General features: G+C 45.2%; 1 protein-coding gene across 4 annotated transcripts in view; it reads right to left on the bottom strand.

Annotated features, from left to right (window-relative positions):
- The window catches only part of LOC121004016 (L-threonine ammonia-lyase-like), a 181918-nt gene that overhangs the window by 107383 nt on the left and 49910 nt on the right, over positions 1-24625 (bottom strand). For all 4 annotated transcript variants that reach the window (XM_040436039.1, XM_040436042.1, XM_040436038.1 and 1 more), the window contains 3 exons: positions 23951-24192; positions 20946-21111; positions 9133-9229 (listed from right to left, as the gene is read on the bottom strand). In XM_040436039.1, coding sequence (XP_040291973.1) covers positions 9133-9229; positions 20946-21111; positions 23951-24192 — 505 coding nt within the window. The remainder of the gene's footprint in view (positions 1-9132; positions 9230-20945; positions 21112-23950; positions 24193-24625) is intronic.

The raw sequence follows: 24625 nt of genomic DNA, 5'->3' as shown, positions 1-24625 counted from the left end.
TATCCATGCTGCCAGCTCTCTTCTAAACGTCACATCTGACGTTGTGCTGGGTCATCCCCTCACTATTCTGGCTCCCCATGACATTTCTGCCATCCTCCAGCAGACTCAACCTAAACACCTCACTGCACAGCGCCACCTCCGGCTTCAGTGTAGTTTGCTTCTGCCAGATAATGTCACCATTCAGAGGTGCCACATCCTCAATCCTGCTGCACTCCTTCCTCTTCCAAGGGGGGAGTATAATGGAGATTCTGAAGATTTTATTGATCTACATGCTGAAGAGGATCTTCAGGAAGAAGAACTATAGGCCTCAACCGACTCTCTTTACAAGGAACAAGAACATGATTGCATCACAATGATGGAAGCTGAAGTAGGGACACCACCATCAGTCCAAGACACTCCTCTGACAAACCCTCATTGGATTCTCTTTGTGGACGGCTCAAGGTACGCCGATGACAAGGGGAAGTTCCATACAGGCATGGCAGTCACAAGTGAACATGAAGTGCTGTGTGCAAGACAATTGCGCCCAGACCAGTCAGCACAAGAAGCTGAACTCATTGCCCTCACTGAAGCCTGCCTCATGGCAAAAGACTCTACCGCCAATATCTACACAGATTCTAGATATGCCTTTGGAGTGGTTCATGACTTTGGACTAATATGGAAGGCCCGGGATTACATCACAGCTGCAGGAACCCCCATTAAGAATGCTGCAGCAGTAGCAGCCCTAATGGCAGCAGTACTCCTGCCCAACCAAGTGGCAGTGATCAAAGTAAAGGCCCATACTCGAGCTGACACCCCTGAGGCCAGAGGAAACGCCCTAGCTGACCAAGCGGCCAAGGAAGCAGCAGTGAAAGAGGAAAGAGTCCAGTCAGACCAGATTATGATAACACAGGAGGACCTGGAACAAGAAGAAATCACATGGGACCTACTGAAACAAATGCAGAAACAGGCCACTCCCAGGGAAAAGGAAATCTGGCTGAAAGAATCAGCCCTCGAAGAAGAATCTGGACTCTGGACACAAGGAAAGAGAGTCTGCCTACCCAGAGCTCTTTATCCCCTAATAGCCTCAGTGGCCCATGGGCCCACCCACCAATCCAAAACCATCATGAAAGAACTAATTGACAAAATATGGGTGGCCCCAGGGATGACCCCTGTCCTGGTGAGACATACTCAAGCGTGTCTCATCTGTGCAGAGTGTAACCCCGGCAGAACCGAGCCCACTCCCAGAAAATGTCTCCCGAAAGCCTTATATCCCTTTCAGAGGATACAAATCGATCATATCCAGATGCCAATGTGCCAAGGGTTTCAATATGTGCTAGTAGTGATAGACTTGTTCTCTGGGTGGCCAGAAGCCTACCCCGTCCGAAACCAGACAGCAACCACTACTGCAAAAAAACTGATGCAGGAGCTTGTCTGTAGGTTCGGAGTACCTGAGGTCATTGAGAGTGATCAGGGCCCAGCATTTACTGCTAGTCTAACCCAAGAGGTCTGGAAGATGGTAGGGTCACACCTGGCGTATCATACCCCATACAGGCCCCAAAGCAGCGGCAAAGTCGAAAGATTGAACGGGGTGTTAAATCTAAAATGCTGAAGATGACCAGGGAGACAGGGCTTAATTGGGTTCAGTGTTTGCCTATAACCCTCTTTTCAGTTAGGCATACACCAAGGCCCCCACACAAACTAACCCCATATGAGATCTTATTTGGAACAGGGCCAAGAATGGGACAGTATTTCCCACAACAGTTACAAATGCATTATGAATCTGTTGCAAAATATGTGATAGCCTTGAGCAAGCAATTGTCTAATATACATGCACAAGTTTTCTCTTCCATTCCAGATCCTAACTCCCTGGAGGGAAGCCACACTCTCAAACCTGGAGAGTGGGTGGTGGTCAAGAAACACGTCAGAAGCACCCTCGAACCACGATACGAGGGACCTTACCAGGTGTTGCTGACCACCCCAACCTCTGTGAAACTCGAAGGGAGACCCACCTGGATCCACGCTTCACATTGTAAAAGAGTGAAGGCTGTCCCACCGTCCCAGGAACCATAAGCCATGAGGATTCACATACTGATCATGACTTTGACAGTGGGCATATCTGCAGTATTCACGCCATTGGGTGATGAATGGGACAATTCACTGATACGGCACCATCAAATTTTAGTCCAGGGGTTGAAGGAGACTGAAACTCTGAGAGATTGTTGGATCTGTACCCACAGTCCCTATACACCAAGTTAAATCCAGTACAAACAAGGACAAGGAAGTAGCCTTACCTGTCGCAGGGTGGGCAGATGCCCCATGGCTCATGATAAACAGATCAGGACCCTCGGTAGATCATAGCTCTACTCCTTGGCAAGAGGGACACTGGGCTAATGTCACATGTTTTCCTAGCTGGACACACTGTTATTGTCTCCAAGTACAAACCAAAGGTATGACATTTAGTCCACACATACACTCAGGTTGCAATGATTCAAAAACAGACAGCCACGTGCAGTGTATTGGTGTAGATGCTGTGAACGGAAAGGATCTGCCCTGTAACAACCGTACTGTACAGGATCTCCGGACAGGTATATTAGCTAACGACACCGAAAGTCAGTCAAAAGGATATGAGTTGGCGAAAGGGACACAATTAGCCAAACTAATTACCTGATTATTCAATGGCACAGCAGTAGCAGTTCCAGACGACATATACTTAGTGTGTGGACACAAAGCATACAAATGGTTATCCGAGAATGTCACAGGACTGTGCACCATCGCCAGGCTTACTCCTGCTACCTTTATAGTACCACACTCTGAAATTGACATAAATGCAGTACCTAAACACACCTTGTATCGTAGGGCCAAAGATAACACACCCAGACCAAATGGCAAGCCACATGTAGTAGAGATGAGCATTACCAACAAAATTGTTAGTTCCATCTTCATATATCCCTTGATAATGCAGATGTGGGATCATCTGGTAGTAGCAACAGACTACCTGGATGACCAAATATGGGAGGTGATGAGACTTATGAATACCTCAAACATTGTGCAAAACCAGTTAATCATTGTCACCAACCAACACACATTAGTTCTAGATTATGTTACAGCTAAAGATGGAGGTATGTGCCAGGTTGTGGGACCCTCTTGTTGCCATTACATAGACCCGCAGGGTAATTTGCAAGTTAAGGTGGATATAGAGAAGATGGCGGATTTAAGAGATAAATGGCTGGATGCACATAAAGTTGATAAAGATACATGGTGGTCTCTTCCCTTAACCCCAATAACTGGTTCAAAGGTATTGGGGGTTGGTTCATGGGAATTGTCCAAGTAATATTGCAGGCAGCCCTAATAATATTGGTGATATATGTAGTGATTAAGCTCGTTCTTATTTGTGTGACCCGCTTTTCAAAAAGAATGAAGAAAACTGATGAACGACCTATTATGCTCCTCTACGATGAGGAAGGACAGAAGGAAACATCATTCAACACAGCTCCCCCTCCTCACAATGATGCCTGGCTGAGATAGGGTGAGATGAATCCCAGGGTATTACCACAAGTCCGAGCAACCGGGAGCCTACCTATAAGGGGTAGGTTGTCGCCACTGCGGGTGAAGAGGATACGAATGGTATGCCCAGGGGATTCGCTAGGTGAAGGGAAAGTCTACAATCAAGTTTCCAAGTGGGGACTGTTATGGACTATTAATACAAAATGGATAATTGCTTGTTGAGGACTATGTTTAGCTAAGATGGCGGCCAGGCATTCAGCCAACACCTATAAACTAGAATCTTATTTTGTGTTTTATCATGTGTTTCTTTGTGGTTTCCGTTCAGCTCAAGCAAGCAGTTACAAAGAGGTTTCCGTTCAGCTCAAGCAAGCAGTTACAAAGAGGTTTCCGTTCAGCACAAGCAAGCAGTTACAAAGAATAAGAAATAACGGTATCTCCCACGAGCAAGGGGGGAGGGTGGAGGAATTTCTTCTTCTGGCCGTCAAGGTTACAGAAAAGCATATAGAGTGTTCGTAGCCAATAGAAAAGATATACTTTATCTTTCACCCCCTCTCCCTGTCGTAAATAGAGATGGCCCGAACTATCCGACGGCGAACAGTTCCCGGCGAACATAGCTTGTTCGCGTTCGCCTCTGCCGGGCGAACACATGCGATGTTCGGTCCGCCCCCTATACATCATCATTGAGCAAACTTTGACCCTGTACCTCACAGTCAGCAGACACATTCCAGCCAATCAGCAGCATACCCTCCCTCCCAGACCCTCCCACCTCCTGCACAGCATCCATTTTAGATTCATTCTGAAGCTGCAGTCTTAGTGAGAGGAGGGAGACTGTAACTGCTGCTGATTTAATTGGGAAATCGATAGCTAGGCTAGTGAATTCAGTGTCCACTCCAGTCCTGAAAGACTCATCTGATCTCTGCTGTAAGGACAGCGTCCTGACAGCACCCCAAAAAGCCCTTTTTAGGGCTGCAACATTAGTCTGCTTTTTTTTTTTCCTTTATATACATATTGCAGTTGCCTGGCCTGCCTGTGTGTGAGGAGCTGCAGGCCCACAGACTGTAGTGTGCCCACTGCCAGTGCTCACCCCTGTCATTCCGTGTGGCACAGGACTTTGCTTAAAAAAAGGCACTTAATTTTTACACTTTAATCTAAGGTTAGTTGCCTGCCAGTGTGTGTCAGGCTGACTTCCACTGACTGTAGTGTGCCCACTGCCAGTGCCCACCACTCATACCGGCTGGCTCAGGACTTTGCATAAAAAAGGCATTTAATTTTTACACTTTAGTGTAATTTCAGCTGCTTGCCTGCTGCTAGTGTGTGTCAGGCCGACTTCAACTGACTGTAGTGTGCCCACTGCCAGTGCCCACCCCTGTCATCCCGTGTGGCACAGGACTTTGCTTAAAAAAAAGGCACTTCATTTTTACACTTTAATCTAAGGTTAGTTGCCTGCCAGTGTGTGTCAGGCCGACTTCAACTGACTGTAGTGTGCCCACTGCCAGTGCCCACCCCTGTCATCCCGAGTGGCACAGGACTTTGCTTAAAAAATAGGCACTTAATTTTTACACTTTAATCTAAGGTTAGTTGCCTGCCAGTGTGTGTCAGGCTGACTTCCACTGACTGTAGTGTGCCCACTGCCAGTGCCCACCACTCATACCGGCTGGCACAGGACTTTGCTTAAAAAAGGCATTTAATTTTTACACTTTAATGTAATTTCAGCTGCTTGCCTGCTGCTAGTGTGTGTCAGGCCGACTTCAACTGACTGTAGTGTGCCCACTGCCAGTGCCCACCCCTGTCATACCGAGTGGCACAGGACTTTGCTTAAAAAATAGGCACTTAATTTTTACACTTTAATCTAAGGTTAGTTGCCTGCCAGTGTGTGTCAGGCTGACTTCCACTGACTGTAGTGTGCCCACTGCCAGTGCCCACCACTCATACCGGCTGGCACAGGACTTTGCATAAAAAAGGCATTTAATTTTTACACTTTAATGTAATTTCAGCTGCTTGCCTGCTGCTAGTGTGTGTCAGGCCGACTTCAACTGACTGTAGTGTGCCCACTGCCAGTGCCCACCCCTGTCATACCGAGTGGCACAGGACTTTGCTTAAAAAATAGGCACTTAATTTTTACACTTTAATCTAAGGTTAGTTGCCTGCCAGTGTGTGTCAGGCTGACTTCCACTGACTGTAGTGTGCCCACTGCCAGTGCCCACCACTCATACCGGCTGGCACAGGACTTTGCATAAAAAAGGCATTTAATTTTTACACTTTAGTGTAATTTCAGCTGCTTGCCTGCTGCTAGTGTGTGTCAGGCCGACTTCAACTGACTGTAGTGTGCCCACTGCCAGTGCCCACCCCTGTCATACCGAGTGGCACAGGACTTTGCTTAAAAAATAGGCACTTAATTTTTACACTTTAATCTAAGGTTAGTTGCCTGCCAGTGTGTGTCAGGCTGACTTCCACTGACTGTAGTGTGCCCACTGCCAGTGCCCACCACTCATACCGGCTGGCACAGGACTTTGCATAAAAAAGGCATTTAATTTTTACACTTTAGTGTAATTTCAGCTGCTTGCCTGCTGCTAGTGTGTGTCAGGCCGACTTCAACTGACTGTAGTGTGCCCACTGCCAGTGCCAACCACTGATACCGGGTGGCACAGTAGCTTGCCGATAAATAAGGCATTTAATTTTTAGACAGTAGTCTAAATTCAGTTGCTTGCCTGCTGCCAGTCAGTGTGTCAGGCCCTCTTCCACTGACTGTAGTGTGCCCACTGCCAGTGCCAACCACTCATACCGGGTGGCACAGTAGCTTGCCGATAAATAAGGCATTTAATTTTTACACTTTAGTGTAATTTCAGTTGCTTGCCTGCTGCCAGTGTGTGTCAGGCCCGCTTCTACTGACTGTAGTGTGCCCACTGCCAGTGCCAACCACTGATACCGGGTGGCACAGTAGCTTGTCGATAAATAAGGCATTTAATTTTTACACTTTAGTGTAATTTCAGTTGCTTGCCTGCTGCCAGTGTGTGTCAGGCCCGCTTCCACTGACTGTAGTGTGCCCACTGCCAGTGCCAACCACTGATACCGGGTGGCACAGTAGCTTGCCGATAAATAAGGCATTTAATTTTTAGACAGTAGTCTAAATTCAGTTGCTTGCCTGCTGCCAGTCAGTGTGTCAGGCCCTCTTCCACTGACTGTAGTGTGCCCACTGCCAGTGCCAACCACTCATACCGGGTGGCACAGTAGCTTGCCGATAAATAAGGCATTTAATTTTTACACTTTAGTGTAATTTCAGTTGCTTGCCTGCTGCCAGTGTGTGTCAGGCCCTCTTCCACTGACTGTAGTGTGCCCACTGCCAGTGCCAACCACTGATACGCGCAGTGCCCCAATTTGGGAGTAAGAGGACCGACCAAGCTGCTTTTTCCATCTCCCGGTTCCTGAAATCAATTCAGTTTAGTGTATGAGAGTTTGGTCTGTCACTGTGAAGGCAGTCGAAGGTACCCGGCCTAAATTTTTTTTCATAAAAGGCAATTCCTGATATGGGACGTAACAGGGATTAAACTGATGAGAATAATACTACAGAAAATACCACTCATATCGGTGGAGGGAGCCAGCGTTTTTTTAACCATCTCCCCGTTCAAAAAATCTATTTAATAAATGGCCCCCAGATTGGGGATGTTAGAGGGATTAAACTGATGAGAATAGTACTACAGAAAATACCACTCATATCGGGTGTGACAGTAAATTGCACGGCGCAGACGCAGTCACCGTGGATAAAAACAAAGGGGAGGGAGCCAGCGTTTTTTTAACCATCTCCCCGTTCGAAAAATCAATTCAATTGACCTTTCGGGGACCCTTGGTGTTGTACGTGGCTGGGTGGAGGAAGAAACCTTCAATGACATCACCGGGACGTGGCTAGCTTGGTATCCAACCTTGTGCAAATGGGGAGTTTGCGGTTGTGCAAATGAACTGTTTGCGGTGCATTAAAAGGGGAGTTTGGTCTGTCAATGTCTGTGATGCGGGCGTAACCCTTACACTACCTGATCGATACAACATCATACCTGATCGTATACACACACTGGATGTTTTAAAGCACGTTATTCCAAACAATTTAGGAATGTTAGTTGATTTATGCCCTTTATGGATTAAAACCCGACTCTGCGTCCACTACGTAATTTTCCATGGGAGTTTTGCCATAGATCCCCCTCCGGCATGCCACAGTCCAGGTGTTAGACCCCTTGAAACAACTTTCTCATCACTATTGTGGCCAGAAAGAGTCCCTGTGGGTTTTAAAATTCGCCTGTCTATTGAAGTCTATGGCGGTTCGCCCGGTTCGCCAGTTCGCGAACATTTGCGGAAGTTCGCGTTCGCTGTTCGCGAACTGAAAATTTTATGTTCGCGACATCACTAGTCGTAAAACCTATGTATTGTGTGTTGTTTTCGGAAAATAAAGCAGAGATCCTGTTTAACTCCTTGCTGTGAGTTGTCTCAGTCTGATCTCTCCGTGCACGTACATTAATTAATTAATTTGGAGCAGTACATCAACCGAACTGGCAGCTTGGCCAGAACCAGAACAATAAGAGCTGGATAGGCAAACAATATAAAAATCTCTGAGAACCCCTTTAAGTTTTGCTTTGCCAGAATGTGCCATCAGTGTCTGATCTTTGTGACTGTTACGGACGTTCCCGCGGCAGTTACCAGGAGATCTGAGAGACTGGCAACTCGTGCGTTAAATTGACAAGTTCACTGTGGATCTTATTGTGTCTGTGTTTTGGTGAATGCCACACCCCTTCCTTCAGGTGTTGCTTGTTGGTAATTTACTTTTCCCATAAGTAGCCGCTTCTCACTCTTGGAGGTGTGGTTTATAGATTTTCTTTCTGCCTTCTAACTAGCTGGTCGATTGTACTCTGTGGGGCTTCTGGAGTTGCCAGTTTTCTACTTTCAGATAAGTCTTGTCTATTCTTATTGTTTTGTGTTTGTTATAATCCCTGTTGTTTGTATCTGGGCCTGAGACAGAGACTTCCATTCATCCATCTGGGGAGAAATGGGTTGTCTCTGGTCCTAAACTCATTCCAGGCCCAGTTACTATTCCCCTTCCCTCCTGTCTTTAGTGTGGAGTTTTTCCCCCACACTGATCGTGACAGTGACCCTGGCTGATAACTAGAATAAAGTGGTAGTGGCCCTAGTAAAGCATTGTGTCACTTCTGCTATTTTTCGCTCCACTGGGTTGTTCCATGGTCCTTTGGAGGCTACTTATCATGCAGCCACCAAAAAAAGCATATTATATGCAAAACCCTGATTTAAATGGTATGTATTATATTAAAACCCATTTCTAATAAGCTAAATAATAGTAACTTACTAATATATAAATACAGTACATATATGATGTGTGTACTTGAAAACTTGCGTACCTAAAGCATATTTACATTTGATCCCCTCAGCAATCATTCATAATCATTGTCCAGTGTAAATGTGTCCAGATTTATAAATAACGAGCACCGATCAACTCACTATATCATCTATTGTCTCTTGTTACAAGCAATATACTGTATCTGCATGTGTAATTGGATCCTTACAATAAAAGCTAATCAGAATTTCACCTGCATTTGATCAACTATAATGGCTAAACCATTGTGTAAATGTCGTATTCAACCTTAATCTTACCCCCGTACAAGGGATGAGTGAGATATTCGTGTTCTGTCATGCAGCGTCCTGTTTTCAGTGCTTGTTGTACAATGGGGAACTTTTCACTCTCCACACCCTAAATAATAGAACCAAACATTGAGAACAATATTAGAAATGGACTACAATGATTCTAAAATGTTACATTCAGCCTTGACATTGAGCCTTAATTATCTGATCTAGGAGGTAGGTAGTAATGCCGTGAGACATACTTATGGAGTTCACTGTATAGTAAAAATGTTTCCTTTATTCTGTTGGCAGCATGATTACAGTGATACGCCATTTGTTTTTTCTAATGTTTTAAAAAGTTTTTTTAAAGATAACACTGGAAATAAAAAAATATTATTGCATATTCGGATCCCATAACTTTACCATGTATGGAGTTGTGCAAGGGCTGTTTTTTTTGCAGGTGCACTCCTTCTATTTATACAAGTTTTTTTGGGTTTTTTTAATCACTGAGTAGGTTCTCAGCCTTCAGTTAGGAATAGAGCAACTATTATTGATACCATTTTTGGATATGAGTACCATGGCTTTCAGTATCACTTTTCTGCTGATGACACACAAATCTAACTCTCTGGCCCAGACATCACCACCCTACTATCCAGAATCCCACAATGCCTATCTTCCATATCCTCCTTTTTCTCCTCTCGCTTTCTAAAACTTAACATGGACAAAACAGAATTCATCATCTTTCCCCCATCCTGCTCAACCCCCCCAACAGACCTATCTATCACAATCAATGACTGCATAGTCTCCCTGGTCAACCAAGTCCACTGCCTTGGAGCGACATTGGATTCTGCCCTCTCCTTCCGACCACACATCCAATCCCTTTCCACCACTTGCCGCCTCCAACTCAAAAACATCTCCCGCGTCTGCACTTTCCTCAACTTTGAGTTTGTGAAACTAATTGTACATGCCCTCATCATCATTTATTTTTCTAATGTATACATCAAACGGAGGCATAAACCGTGATGTAAGCCCACCCTAAGCCATCTAATATAACACAGTCCACTGAAAATCTACTACTAATGGAAATAGATGAGGTGGCACTTCAACTACCCAGATAGAAACTGGGAAACTGAAACCTGTAGCTCTCATAAAGGAAACAAGTTCTTGGCAAAAACTAAAGACAATTATCTCTCCCAACTGGTTCAGGATCTGACTACAGGGACGACCACACTGGACTATTAACTAATAGACCTGATAGAACAACAGATGTACAAAATGGGATATTTTTAAAAGCATCCTATATGAGAATTACATATTTTATGGGAATAAAAGGGTCGGGAACAAAAAAAGTGGATAAATATAAAAGTAATGGGGGCAATAAATTGCACCCCCATATTCTACGATAATTAAGTAGTGTAATAGATAGACCCTTATTTCTGATATTTTAATGACATGGAGTGTTCCACAGGATTGGCGCTTAGAAAATTTTGTGCCAATCAGGGGCTTACATAGAAATCATTGGGCCCCATAGCAAGAATCTGAACTAGGCCCATAACCTGGCCCACTACCCAACCATGGCCCATCCCATCTCCTGCCCTGGTTCCTCCCCTGCAACACCCCCATTTGCCAATAAGTATGGGGCCCCCATTCCCCGCTGGGACAGTGGGATCCCAACTAATCTAATACTTCAAACAATCAGAATATCCCTTTAAAGCAGGAATGTCCAACCCGCGGCCCTCCATCTATTGCAATTACAAGGCAGGGCATGCATGTTTTTTGCAAGTAATTAGTTTTGCATCAGCTGGAGCTCCGAAGTTTGGACATCACTCTGACTTAAAGAAGTTCAAGTGTACCTAAATAAAAAAATAAAAAAGTTTATTAAACCCTATTGTAAGTGCCTTAAAATGACATTTTTTATTTTCTCTCTATAGGTGCTTTATTCAGATGCCTATATCGCTTTATAATCCATACTCTCATACACCGCTGATATGACAGTGCTGTATGGGAGTAAGGATTTCACTGGGGCTGCAGTGAGTGATGTACAGCACACACCACTGCTCCCGTCTGTCTGCTTTGGTAAAGCCGGGCATAGATGGGCTATATGTCAGGCTTTAGCAGAGTGGACATAGGACAGTGGACACAGGGAGCGATATGTATTCGAGCACAGCTGAACGAGTGCAGGGCAGAAGCTCACTGTGCTAAAGCCTGACATAGCCCATGCCCCACCCTTCCTAAACTCTTCTGCTACCAGTGCCATTTTTATCACTTCTCTTACCCCAAAAAATGCAATAACATGTGATCAAAAAGTCACACACAATCCAATATGGCATCAATAAAAACTGCAGTTCATCCCGCAAAAAATGGGCTCAGTAGATATAACTATAAAAAAGTTATGGGGGTCAAAATATGGTGCTGTAAAAAATAATAAACATTTTTCAAAGCTTTAATTTATTTTTACACTATTTAGACATAAAAAACCTATACATATGTGATATCGTTATTATCATACTGAACCACAGAATAAAGGGCACGGGTCAGTTTTTCCTTAAAGAGAACGCCATAGAAACAAAACCCGTAAAACAGTGGAATTGCGTTTTTTTTCCAATTCCACCCCATTTGGAATGTTTTGCCAGCTTCCCCCTACATTGTATGCCATATTAAAGTACAACTTGTCCTGCAAAAAATAAGACCTCATATAGATATGTGAACGGAAAAATAAAAAAGTTATGGCTCAAGGAAGATAGGGAAGAAAAATTAAAATGCAAAAACAAAACAACCTCCGGTATCTTAAGGGTTAAAGCGGTTGTCTAACCCCTATTATGTCCCCCAAAATGCCCCACCACATACAGATAATACTTATGCCTGGTGGGGGGGGGGGGGTGCAGCCAATAGCAGGCCACGTCGGAAATGAGCCTCCCTTGCTTCATCTTTGATGCTAGGGAGGCTCGTTCCCATCGTGGCCTGCTATTGACTGCTTCCCACGTTGCTGGATGCTTTCATACGCGTGATGGGGCGGCTGTGCGGGCATTAGGAGTGATGTGGGTGCTGGGGAGTGAGGTAAGTCAGGTGCCTGGGCATTTTGGGGGGCATTATAGGGGTTGGATAACCCCTTTAACTCCTTGCTGCTGATGCTTAGTGTGTATAGCCACCAATCCTATTCCCCCTCATCCCCCCTGCAAGGTGACTGAGTGGGGATGTGCTACTGGATACACTGTCCTCTATCAGCAAGCAGAGTTCATGGGGGGGCACACTGTCCTGAGTCCTCTATAAGCCACCCCCCCAACCCCACAGGAACTCTGTTTGCTGCTGCCACACCCCTACCTAACTTACTGTGGGCGGGCGGCTGGCTTGCCTGTGGCACACTACAGGGGCAGCCTGCAGCTGCAGGCAAGTACTGTTTATTCTGGCCGGGCTGGCTCTTTGTTCAGTGACCGGAGGAGCCAGAGGGTGGAGCAGTTCATCAGTCCTGGCTGGGGGTGGCTGATGAGTTGAGGCAGGTAGCGGGCAGCATGTGAGCGCAGAGGACAACTACCGCGCCGGGCACGCCCTTAAAGTTTGTGCTGCCGCGCTGCTCCTGCTGCCTGCCAGCAATACACTGTCCAATCAGCAGCAGGATCATTGCCCTGCTAAATGCTGATTGGCCAGTGCGCAATGCAGCAGATACAGTGCCTGGGAGGGAGCCTGGATCATGGACAGGTCAGACATGAAGGGGAGCGGTCAGACCCAAGACATCGTGCTACCTGTTCACACAAGAAGGGGGGTGGAGCTGGAGGGGGGCCCTGACTGAGCAAAGGAAGTTAGGAACAGAACACAAGTGGGCGGGTCGTGGGCCGCCTCAATGCCCCATAATAACTAGTTAAGTAAATTATGAATAAACTGGCTAAGTGTGCAGAGTAGACGTAGGGTAGGAGGTGGGGATTTCCATGCGCTCCGGGCCCCCCTGTGCCGCGGGCCCCATAGCAGCTGTGTGGTCTGCCTATATTGGCAGTACGCCACTGGTGCCAATATTCAAAAAGGGGACAAACACAGAGCCAGGAAACTATAGGCCGGTTTAACATCTGTTGTGGGTAAACTGAAGGTTTTCTAAGAGATGCTATACTGGAATATCTCAATGAAAAAAAAGAATATAATTAGATATGAGCGAATTAAAAAAAATAATTTTCGGCCAGTTCGCCTAATTTTTTTATAAATTCAGTTTGATCCAAATTTATTTGCGGCAAATGGCATAAAAATGGCTGCAGAGAGCTTTTATAATGGTGTAGAACACTGTGCCTTGCAGTAACAAGTATAGGGAGTCTGCTCTGGTAGTGAAATAATACTGTGAGTCCGTATGACATTCAGATGACAGGCGTCGCTCTTAGAATCACTGCACACTTCATTTATTTGGGCAGTCACAGGCCAAAACTGACCAAATAACTCAAGTATGAACTCAGCCTTATAGGTCGATGTTAGCGCCAAGAAGAAGCACACTCCTTTTAAACCGTCATCAGCTGATTCTAGATAGATTTCTACAGAACATGTTCTGTTAATGCTTATACAAGTAGAGCCCCCCGACAGAGTGGAGAGGGTGTCAGCAGTAAGTTTGTGTTCACGTCACAGATTCTTTTGACCTTCCTCTGATTTATCAAAACAATAATCCCCAAAAACGGATCCTGTCTGTGGAGCATCGGCCTTCACTCGGTCAGCATTTGGTCAGTAATCCATCAGTATTGCTAATGCCAAAAAAAAAACAGGTGTGGATCCAAAACAAAGATGACCGAGTCAACCAATCAAGAACCACTGGGTTGCTGGTCAAGACACGACCGCTAGATGACACCGGGAGCTCAGGCCTCTCACTGTCACTCCTGCTGCCACGCCCCCTTATTCTGCTGAGACCTGTGCCTGCACCAGAAACATTTAGGCCTCTACCACTCCCCTGTGCACGGCCTGGCACTTCTCTGTCTGACATACTGTTAGATCAAATAAATAAATAAAAAGGAAATTAAAAGACCCCAAAAATGTCTGATTTTTTCACTTCACCACACAACAGCTAATAAGCCCTTTTTTTTCCCACTAATACACGCCAAAAAGGGCTGTAATTTTCTCACTTCACCACACAACGGCAAATACTTTTTTTGTGCCACTAATATACGCAAAAAAGGGCTTTAGAACATATAACTTCACCGCTGAACAGCAAATATATTTTTCTTTTTTCCACTTATACACTCCACAAAAGGGCTTTAGAACATATAACTGTACTGGCGCCGCTGAACGGCAAATAGACCCTTATTTTTTTCCACTTATACACGCCACAGAAGGCTTTATAACATATAACTGCAGCGCGGAACGGCAAATATATTTTACTTTTGCCACTAATACACTGCAAAAAGGGCTTTAGAACATATAACTGCACCGCTGAACGGCAAGTAGGCCCATATTTTTTTTCACTTATACACGCTGCAGTAGGCTTTATAACATATAATTGCACCGCTGGACGGCAAATATATTTTTCTTTTGCCACTAATACACGACAAAAAGGGCTTTAGAACATATAACTGCACCGCTGAACGGCAAATATATATTTCTTTTGCCACTAATACATGGCAAAAAGGGCTTTAGAACATATACTGTAACAGCACCGCTGAATGGCAAGTAGGCCCTTATTTTTTTCCACTTGTACACGCCGCAGTAGGCTTTAGAACATATAATTGCACTGCTGGACGGCAAATATATTTTTCTTTTGCCACTAATACACGACAAAAAGGGCTGTAGAACATATAACTGCACCGCTGGACGGCAAATATATTTTCTTTTGCCACTAATACACGACAAAAAGGGCTGTAGAACATAAAACTGCACCACTGAACGGCAAATACATTTTTCTTTTGCCACTAATACACAACAAAAAGGGCTGTAGAACATATCGCTGGACGGCAAATATATTTTTCTTTTGCCACGAATACACGACAAAAAGGGCTGTAGAACATAAAACTGCACCACTGAACGGCAAATACATTTTTCTTTTGCCACTAATACGACAAAAAGGGCTGTAATTTTCGCACTTCACCACACAATGGCTAATAAGCCCTTTTTTCCTACTAATAGAGGCCAAAAAATGCTTTAGAACATATAACTGCACCGCACAAGGGCAAATAAGACTTAGAAATATTTCCTTGTAATAAACCCTGTTAATGGCTGTATCAAACAGCACTTGCACCCAGGCATGGGATTCAGTCAGTTCCCTCAGGTTCTCCAGATCCAGTTGTTAAAATTATAGCGGCAGCTGGAGATGAGCGCTTCCATTCCATAGTTTAGCTCCTTAGGCTTCTTAAAAGTTGGGTGGTATGTGTGTAGTATATATATGGTGTATTTATGTATGTGTACCTGTCACGGCAGGGAGTGGGGGAAACACCCCACCGTGCGGTGTCAAAAGAAAAAGGGGATCAGCCAGGCCAAAATGAGTGCTAAGGGAGTAGGTCACCTCCTACCGCATCCCTAATCCTCTCCCTGACTCCTCACCATATGAGTGGACCCCGATGATGGGACGGCTCATACACTGGATACCTAATATCCTGAGTCGCCCTGGAAATCCCTCACTTAAGAGCAGGGGAGAGACTACCTGTTCATCCACAACACAGTGTCACTACCAGAGCTTTGGGACGTTCTCACAGCTCTGTTTCTCCACCCCTGTGATGATGTCACTACTAGAGCTGGGAGGAGTTCTCACTGCTCTGTTTACTTTTGGTTTCCTTCCTCCCAGCTGTTCCTCATGCGTTTGATTTCCCTCTCTTTATATCACCCCTCCTCCTATTGTAGGGCGTGGATTATAGTTCTCATTTCAGTTGTAGCTCTTGCTTTAGTATCTTCACTTGTAGCTATCATTTCACTGGACCTGTGTTCTGCTGCAGCAAGCACTCCGGATATTGCCAGCTGTCCTTGGATCCGTCTTCTCTGCGGCTGCAACACCTTCAGCTAAGTGTACAGACATTGTTGTGTACCTGATTATTTTCTGACTGGATCTGAGGTGGCCACGGTTCCCTCCATATACTGAGTAGGGCACCGGTGGCCGTGCCCCTTCCACTATTGTAGGGGTTACAGTGGTCATCAGTCTTAGGCACGTGGGCATGCCTCGTTCCGCCATTTGGATCTGGGCATGTGCTTTAGCAGAATAGGGAGAGCTTTGAGGGTCTGACAGGGGTCACCCTTTATCCTCCCTAGTTTGGGTCCGGTCAGTAGCTCTTTTACTGTGTATACTATTGTTGCTCACATACAGCCGTGACATTATAATCCACCAAAACCGTCCTTTTTTGACATGGATCCGCTTTCTGGCCTGGTTGACCGCATGCAGGGTCTTTCTTTGGAAGTATCGGATCTCCGTCAATCTATGACTCAGCTTCAAGCATTGGGCTCTGCTCCGGCTCATGGAGTCTGTTGCGAGCCAAAGGTCTCACTTCCGGAAACGTTCTCCGGGGGCAGTGAGAATTTTGTTAGCTTCAGAGAGGCATGCAAACTCCATTTTTGGACTTTGTCCCAGGTGAAAGGAGAGCTTTGTAGCAGCTCTGTGTAAAAGGGCCCTAAGACCCCTGTGTGCCTGTCCTGTGTCACGCAATCCCTATACTAAGTGTACCTGTGTGTGGTACTTCCGGAAACACTCCCCTAAGCATAGGGCAGGGTGGTCAGGGCAGTTAGGACAGAAATAGCGGGTGTCACGCCTTATTCCACTCCTGCTACAGACACGACATCTTTTTCGGGGTGGCGGTTTGGTTTGAGGTACCAGCAACGACATTGGGGAAATGTCGCTCGTGTAGACGGCTCACTACACTGGTGGATGGGGCCACGGAACCTCCTGGATACAGGAGGTTCTCGATGATCTCTTCCTGAAATTTGAGGAAGGATCTTGTTCTCCCAGCCTTACTGTAGAGAACAAAACTATTGTACATAGCCAATTTAATTAAATATACAGACACCTTCTTATACCAGCATTTGGTCCTGCGGGAGAGTAAATAAGGAGCCAAAATCTGGTCATTGAAGTCCACCCCTCCCATGAGCAAATTATAGTCGTGGACCAAGAGGGGCTTTTCAATGACTCCAGTTGCTCGTTCAATTTGGATTGTCGTGTCTGCGCGAATGGAGGAGAGCATGTAAACGTCATGCTTGTCTCTCCATTTCACCGCGAGCAGTTCTTCGTTACACAAGGCAGCCCTCTCCCCCCTTGCAAGACGGGTGGTAACGAGCCGTTGGGGGAAGCCCCGGTGACTAGGTCGCGCGGTGCCACAGCAGCCAATCTGTTCTAGAAACAAATGCCTGAAGAGGGGCACACTTGTGTAGAAATTGTCCACATAAAGGTGGTACCCCTTGCCAAATAAGGGTGACACCAAGTCCCAGACTGTCTTCCCACTGCTCCCCAGGTAGTCAGGGCAACCGACCGGCTCCAGGGTCTGATCTTTACCCTCATAGACACGAAATTTGTGCGTATAGCCTGTGGCCCTTTCACAGAGCTTATACAATTTGACCCCATACCGGGCGCACTTGCTTGGGATGTATTGTTTGAAGCCAAGGCGCCCGGTAAAATGTATCAGGGACTCTTCTATGCAGATGTTTTACTCAGGGGTATACAAATCTGCAAATTTGGTGTTAAAGTGGTCTATGAGGGGCCGAATTTTGTGGAGCCAGTCAAAAGCTGGGTGGCCTCTGGGACGAGAGGTGCTATTATCACTAAAGTGCAAGGAACGCAGGATGGTCTCAAATCGTGTCCTGGACATGGCAGCAGAGAACATGGGAATGTGATGAATTGGGTTCGTGGACCAATATGACCGCAATTCATGCTTTTTTGTCAGGCCCATGTTGAGGAGAAGGCTCAGAAAAATTTTAAATTCGGAAACTTGGACGGGTTTCCACCGGAAAGACTGGGCATAAAAGCTTCCCGGGTTGGCGGCTATAAATTGAGTGGCATACCGGTTTGTTTCTGCCACGACTAAGTCTAAGAGCTCCGCAGTGAAGAACAGCTCAAAAAACCCCAGTGCCGATCCGATCTGAGCTGTCTCAACCCGAACTCCAGACTGGGCGGTGAAACGGGGAACTACTGGTGCGGCTAAAGGTGAGGCCTGCCAATCAGGGTTTGCCAGCACCTCAGGGACTCTAGGGGCTCTACGGGCCTGTCTGTGCGGTGGCTGCGACGGGGGAACTACTGCACGTGCCACCGTACTAGCTTCAACTGCCCTTCTGGTGCTCGCCACTTCACCATGTTCTACGGCAGTGCTGGTACTAGGTCCAGGATGGGCTGCGCTGCTGGTGTATGCCTCACCACGTAATCCGACAGCGCCAGCCCCACTCTGCTGCCTTTGAAGCGGATCCTGCGGAACCTGTGGTCTAGCAACATGGGGCCGGGTACGCCTGGTGGTATCAGGGACCTCAACCTCATCGTCCGAACTTTGAGTCAGACTGCCACTGCTTTCTACAGGTTCGTATTCTGACCCGCTGGATTCGTCAGAGGAGGGTTCCCATTCCTCATCCGACTGGGTCAGAAGCCTGTAGGCCTCTTCAGAAGAATACCCCTTACTTGCCATTTGGTCAACTAAATTTAGGGGGTATTCCCTGAGACTACCCAAGAAAAAAAGCAAGCCTGTCTTACAAATGGGAGGCTAGCGAAGTGCAGGATACCGCTGCGATTGATAAAAAATATCAAAACAGATTTTTTTTATCGCCGCAGCGCTTGTGTAGTGAATGTGCAGTGATAAAAAAAATATATATATTTTTGTCACTGCCGCGGGGCGGGCGTGGGTGAACGCACGTGTGGGCGACCGATCAGGCCTGATCGGGCAAACACTGCGTTTTGGGTGGAGGGCAAGCTAAGTTGACACTAATACTATTATAGATCTGACTGTGATCAGTTCTGATCACTTACAGATACTATAAAAGTACCAATGCTGATTAGCGATACGCTAATCAGTGAATCAGTGACTGCGGTGCGGTGCGCTGGGCGTTAACTACCAAAGGGGCCTAAACTAATCTAAACCTAACAGTCAATACTGGTGGGGAAAAAAAGGTGACAGTTTAAACCGGATATCCGCAAACCGGATACATACACAATGTACGTGCCCATGGTCTTTGTTTAATGGGATGAGGTCAGGGGAGGTAGATATCCATATCTCTCCATAGAAACCACATAACAGTACCAGGTTTGGACTCTACTTGTAGCCGGAACCCAGGCAGGTCCGTTGGTCCCAGAACCATCTCCCTATGACCCTCTGGTCTGGAGCTATGAACCCTAAAGGGTTTTGTGGGTCATTTGCTACCAGCCCAGAAGAGGGGGAGTGGACCCCTCCCTGAGGCCGGAAGGGAAGGGGCCGGCTAAAGGTTAAAAGGCTTGGGCCAGCAAGCGGCCGTCTCTTTCTCTGAAGAAGGGTCACATCTTACAAATGTGTTTAGAGGGACCCAGGAACTCGCTGAGATCATGGCCCTTCATGTGGACTCCAGCAAAGAACATCTCACAACCAAAAGGAACTTTCATCTTACCCGGTAACTGACTTTTACATGGCTTAACCCATATAATCTGTATCTGTAACCTAAGATCACTGTATATATTCTCTGTGTATATTGTGTTAAATTTAGTGTGTCCTTACGGCGATTAAATATATAATTTAATCTTGTGTTATCTTGTATCTCGATCACGAATCCCCACGTCTGTGTTTTGGCCTAGTTATAATCTACCGCGGGTTGGTTTCTGACCCTATATAATCCCATTAGCGAACCGGGCTTATATCAAACGAGAAGCTGGTGGCAGATTTCCCAGGCGGAGACAGCGCTGTTTTTACTGCGGCAGTGAAAAGGCTCTCTCAGCTTGTTGCCTCTCTGTGCCCGCGTGGAAAGGACGTGTGTGTGTGTAAACTGTACCAACCTGACCCTACCTGCTTCTCCCGGAGGGCGTAAAGTCAAGTTTTTGGTAAACCCGTGACCATACCGCGTCTCGTGAGCTCGACGTAAGCAACGTCAAGGGGGCACGAGGTGTGGTATTCGTCACACTCACCCTCCCGGTCTTTATTGCTGGGGCCGCCGCTTTACTGTCCTGACCGTGTACAGTGTCAGAACGTAGTGCACGCACTATGACCTGATGCTGCATGTAGTCAGGTGATAGAGCAGGGCAGGCCGGAAAGACAGGGAGCGCGAGTTCTGCCGGAGGTGGAGAGGAGCCGCGGAGCAGTATAGGTAAGAGAAGTTTTTTATTTTAATCTCATTTGAAGTCTGATGGGGGTCTGGCAAGGTGGGCTGATCTGAGGTCTGATGGGGGTCTGACAAGGTTGGATGATCTGAGGTCTGAGGAGGGTCTGACAAGGTGGGCTAATCTGAGGTCTGATGGGGGTCTGACAAGGTGGGCTGATCTGAGGTCTGATGGGCGTCTGACATGAAGGGCTGATGTGATGTCCTGATAAGGGTGTCAAATGTGATGTCCTGATATGGGGGCCTGATCTGATGTCCTGATATTTATGGGGGTCTGATCTGAGGATTTGATATGAGGTCTGATGAAAAATATTTTTTTCTTATTTTCCTTTTCTTAAACCTGGGGTGCATCTTATCATTGGATGCCTCTTATAAAGCGACAAATATGGTAATTAAACACTATGTGGGTCATTTACTATACAGAAATACGCAGATTGCGGCACAAAGGTAATTTCTGCAGCAATCTGCATCTTTTCCCTGCTCACACCAGGTCTAAAAAAATGGGCGTGGGGTAGGCAGGGAAGGGGGCGGCCGGCAGGCCAGTCTCATGCATCATTTTCTATGCCTGTTTCTAAATGTAAGACAGCAAGGATTCACCGCCAGCTATGGGGGTTATTAGCACTAGCATCTAAAACGCTATGCATACTTACAATCACTGTAATTTTTGGATTGAGATGCTTTAGGGCAGCTGCTGATCCAGCTAACAAGCCACAATGTCCACCTGCAGGAAATATGATGGTATCTATATTGGGCACCTGCTCATATATCTCTAGCCCGACTGTTCCCAGCCCAGCAAGATAGCCAGCACTGTCTTCCCTGAGAGAAAAAAAAGAGATATTATAAGTGCATTATACATTTTAACAGATATTTAAAGTGACTCTCCAACTCAAGAAACATATTGACGTTAACTGGGTAACGAACAGAACACTTATATGAACAGAACACTTACATGAACAGAACATGGTGACCTTTTGATAAACTTACCTGTCTGTTGGGAGAGATGCAACTGCATCCTTAGTATCAGGATGCAATGCTCTGTTTCTCCCCACAGCAGGCATGTGCTGGGAGAGATTAGCAATGGATTACTGCGAGCTAGTGTTTCTGACTAATGGAGCTCAGAGTCATGGACCTATCAGATTCTGAGGGGACTCGGCATTCTATTTAAATCCCTTCCTGGCCTTACACCAGTGCCAGTGATAGTCTTGTTGGGCTCACTAGCTAAGTTCCTTGTTCCCTGTTCCTGCATTTGCGTATTGATTCCTCTGTCCTTCTGACCCTGGCTTGTCTTCTGACCACTCTCTGTATCTTATTTGGTACTGCGTAGCCCATCTGGTTCTGACTCATTACCGTACGACTCTGATTTTGAGTTTGTCGTCTGTTGGTTGGTTGTTTGTTAGAGTTTCAATTCAATAGCAGGGCTGGACAGGCAAGAGTGTCTTGGACTACGGATGCACATTGTGACCCGAATCGAAAGATCTGCAGCTACAAGATTAAAAGAAGGGTATCTCGTAACTTTTCTGTTTGTTCCTCAGTATATATATATATATATATATATATATATATATATACAGTACAGACCAAAAGTTTGGACACACCTTCTCATTCAAAGAGTTTTCTTTATTTTCATTAATATGAAGGCATCAAAACTATGAATTAACACATGTGGAATTATATACATAACAAACAAGTGTGAAACAACTGAAAATTTCATATTCTAGGTTCTTCAAAGTAGCCACCTTTTGCTTTGATTACTGCTTTGCACACTCTTGGCATTCTATTGATGAGTTTCAGGAGGTAGTCACCTGAAATGGTCTTCCAACAATCTTGAAGGAGTTCCCAGAGATGCTTAGCACTTGTTGGCCCTTTTGCCTTCACTCTGCGGTCCAGCTCACCCCAAACCATCTCCATTGGGTTCAGGTCCGGTGACTGTGGAGGCCAGGTCATCTGGCGCAGCACCCCATCACTCTCCTTCATGGTCAAATAGCCCTTACTTTCAAAGTTTTCCCAATTTTTCGGCTGACTGACTGACCTTCATTTCTTAAAGTAATGATGGCCACTCGTTTTTCTTTACTTAGCTGCTTTTTTCTTGCCATAATACAAATTCTAACAGTCTATTCAGTAGGACTATCAGCTGTGTATCCACCTGACTTCTCCTCAATGCAGCTGATGGTCCCAACCCCATTTATAAGGCAAGAAATCCCACTTATTAAACCTGACAGGGCACACCTGTGAAGTGAAAACCATTTCAGGTGACTACCTCTTGAAGCTCATCAAGAGAATGCCAAGAGTGTGCAAAGCAGTAATCAAAGCAAAAGGTGGCTACTTTGAAGAACCTAGAATATGACATATTTTCAGTTGTTTCACAATTTTTTGTTATGTATATAATTCCACATGTGTTAATTCATAGTTTTGTTGCCTTCAGTGTGAATCTACAATTTTCATAGTCATGAAAATAAAGAAAACTCTTTGAATGAGAAGGTGTGTCCAAACTTTTGGTCTGTACTGTATATATAATATTAAAAAAATGGCAGCAAATGAAATACCAATAGAGTTTTTTATGTTTAGTTTTCTTTTTTTCTTTTTTTTTACTTTGAACTTGTGGTCTCTTTTAAATGTCAGCAGCTAAAAAGACTGCAATATACATACATGCTGCAATAGGTGCAGTGAAGAAGCAACTGACATTTGGTCAAAGATTACTGCTGTTTTGTTTGGACAAATATAAACTTGAATCCCAGCTCTCTGTTATTCTAATTCTAACAGAACTGTATTAGAATCTTAGAAATATATGTTTTTTTTTGCGTTATTTATACACAAAGCATTTGGCAGATAATTAGAGGGAAAAAATCTTGCTGGTAGGTAAGGTATCTATAAGAATAAAAATTCTACATTTCATACGTACCACCATCTGTCTCCCAAATTAAATAAAGCTGCATGTAGTTTTTTTCTCACATATTCCATGAGAACATACAAGAAGAATTTGCCTCAGAGGCACATGGATCCATAGGGACTCCATATGTCACCATACAAGGCCTGTTTAGACGCATTGCCATGCCCTTGCTGCTATCAAAATTAGCAATAATCCTGACTAGTATAATTGTCCTATGTATACCATATATCAATCTGCACTACGGGAGAGACAGAGTGGCGGTGCGCGTGTCTCCAGGCAGGCGTCCCATGTAGATAACAGGAAAAAAGGACCGGCACTCGCTGTCAGAATATAATCTTGCTGTGATTTATTGCCACATTCCAGTGACGCGTTTCGGCACATAATGTGCCTTCGTCAAACAGTTTGACAAAGGCACATTGTGTGCCGAAACGCGTCACTGGAATGTGGCAATAAATCACAGCAAGATTATATACTAACAGCGAGTGCCGGTCCTTTTTTCCTAGTATAATTGTACTGTCAGACACACAAGGGTATTGTCGTCATCTATGATATCTATTTCTATTTTCTATTTTTTAGCTCTAATAAAATAAACATTTTTTCTTCACTTTATTAAATAATGTTTCATCTACACAAGGCTTTGTTTATCATTGCCACAATAAATAACTAAAAAAGGCACAAAAAGTACTATAAGAACTCTACCAAACTTCAGCAGTGTGAGAAAAGCAACTGTGTGGGTAGGAGGTGGGTGATAGTCAATATGATACATACTCCTCAATATAGAGGTAACCATTCTCTTGCGCCAGTCTTCGGGCGTGGCTCTGGGCATCTTTTGCCGTGGGTCCAAATAAAACAACCATTGCCCCATAGTCACGGCACATTTTGACACGGTTTGGGGATGTCCCAGCTGACATAATGACAAACACAGGGATTTGTAACTCTGAAGCATGGAAAGCTACAGCCATGGCAAAATTACTGTCTGTGGCCACAATCACTCCTTTTCTCTGCTGATCCTGTAAAATAAAAAAAAGTTACAACGTACTGTGTACCAGTGAAATATATGGGGTAAATCCACAAATCTCCATAATAAACAATGATTGCATCCTATTTGTTTCCAAGAATCTACTTACAGGGAATCACCTCCCTTTCACTCATTATTCTGTTAACAAAGCCATAAAGGTGTCTAATAGAGTTCCTTTTGTGTTTCTGCTAAACCCCTGAAAAGAGTCCACAGGGTAGTCCTCAGCACTAATGGAGCCCAGGCCATCCCATGTAAATCAAACCCCATTTTTCCCTTTCGCCATCGTTTTGAGATTCCAATGTCTTAAAGGCTATGTTCACCTTCAGAGGCAATTTTTTTTTTAGGGCATTTTACTCATTTTTGGTTAAAATTTATTTTTTCAATTGGCCTTTATTAATAATATTGAGCCGTTCTGTCACAAAGGG

Source organism: Bufo bufo, chromosome 6 (genome assembly GCF_905171765.1).
Source record: "Bufo bufo chromosome 6, aBufBuf1.1, whole genome shotgun sequence".
NCBI classification, from domain to species: domain Eukaryota; kingdom Metazoa; phylum Chordata; class Amphibia; order Anura; family Bufonidae; genus Bufo; species Bufo bufo.
This window is presented reverse-complemented; position numbering and strand designations above follow the sequence as displayed.